Here is a 1153-nt window from a genome sequence, read left to right on the forward strand (position 1 = left end):
CCCCGAAAAACCCTTATTTTATGGTTTTCAAACCATGGGTTTGGCTTTAACCTGTCTCTTATACACATCTAGATGTGTATAAGAGACAGGAGAGGTGCGGGTTCGATCCCAGCTCTGTGCGCCAGTTTCTGGTCAGAATCGGCGAGGAGGCCGGGCGGTTAAGCATAGCAGAATTGTAGCAGTGAGTTGCGAGTTCGAGACCGCATCAAGCTGTGAATGTTCTGCGATGTTAAGAACCGGCTACAGGCCTACGGCCTAATAAACGCTGATTATTAATATTATTATATTATTATTAACACGTTCTCGCCCCCAGGTTGCAGCCCGCATGGATGGGGGCGACGTGGGGGACCTGTACGGCCTGGGGGACGAGGTTAGGGTGACCCCCGCCCTGGGGCTGGCGTGGTCAAACCTCGTCATGACGAGGCTTTTGCTCCACCGGGGGCACCCTGTTCCCCACCTGCCTGGGGAAGAGTGTTTACAACGGCCANGGATGAGGGAGGAAGTGGAGGAGGGAGTGAGGGAAGTGGGGCGAGGGAGCAGATAGGGGAAGTGTAGCCAGGAAGCAAAAAAGGGGAGTGAGGGGATTGTGGCGAGGGAACGAATAGAGTGAGTGTGGGGAGGGATTGAGACCAGTTCTTAGGATCTCATAAGAAGCAGTTTATTGCTCACTCCAGTCATTTGTGCTATTGGAAACAATGTACTAGTCTTAAGTACCTATACATAACGACTGTCTGCAAATAACTACCTATATTATTTACAACTGCATTTCGATTTTCTGCACTAAAAATAAACTCGTATCATATCTCCTATTGACCTGCTATGCTGTTGTGCACCAATCATCAACTTCCTGAACGCATAACATGAACTGTAATAATCAACGTTACCATATCCTTTAAAATACGATAAAAGTTACTATGTGTTTAATGTCAATAAGTAACGAATATTGCAGCGGCGGTAATAGATTAAATTTAATTCCATGTTGCTGTTCCTTGCATATTGACCTCTCCTGTGCCCCGAAGGAAAAGGCTGTGTCATATGTTTTAATTTTATCTGAGCATTTAAAGCGGTAAAAGTAGCTTTTTTAGCGCGCTAAAAGTAGCTCTTTTGGAGCGCTAAAAGTAGCTTTCTTAGAGCGCTAAAAGTAGCTCTTTTA

General features: G+C 45.9%; 1 protein-coding gene across 1 annotated transcript in view; it reads left to right on the forward strand.

Annotated features, from left to right (window-relative positions):
• The window catches only part of LOC125177885 (DNA repair protein XRCC3-like), a 3576-nt gene extending 3032 nt beyond the window's left edge, over window positions 1–544 (forward strand). Inside the window, exon 3 of the mRNA XM_047880465.1 lies at window positions 314–544. Within this exon, the coding sequence (XP_047736421.1) occupies window positions 314–544 (231 nt within the window). The remainder of the gene's footprint in view (window positions 1–313) is intronic.
• The last annotated feature ends 609 nt before the right edge of the window (window positions 545–1153 follow it).

This window comes from Hyalella azteca, unplaced genomic scaffold, assembly GCF_000764305.2.
Source record: "Hyalella azteca isolate HAZT.00-mixed unplaced genomic scaffold, Hazt_2.0.2 contig5420, whole genome shotgun sequence".
Lineage (NCBI taxonomy): Eukaryota > Metazoa > Arthropoda > Malacostraca > Amphipoda > Hyalellidae > Hyalella > Hyalella azteca.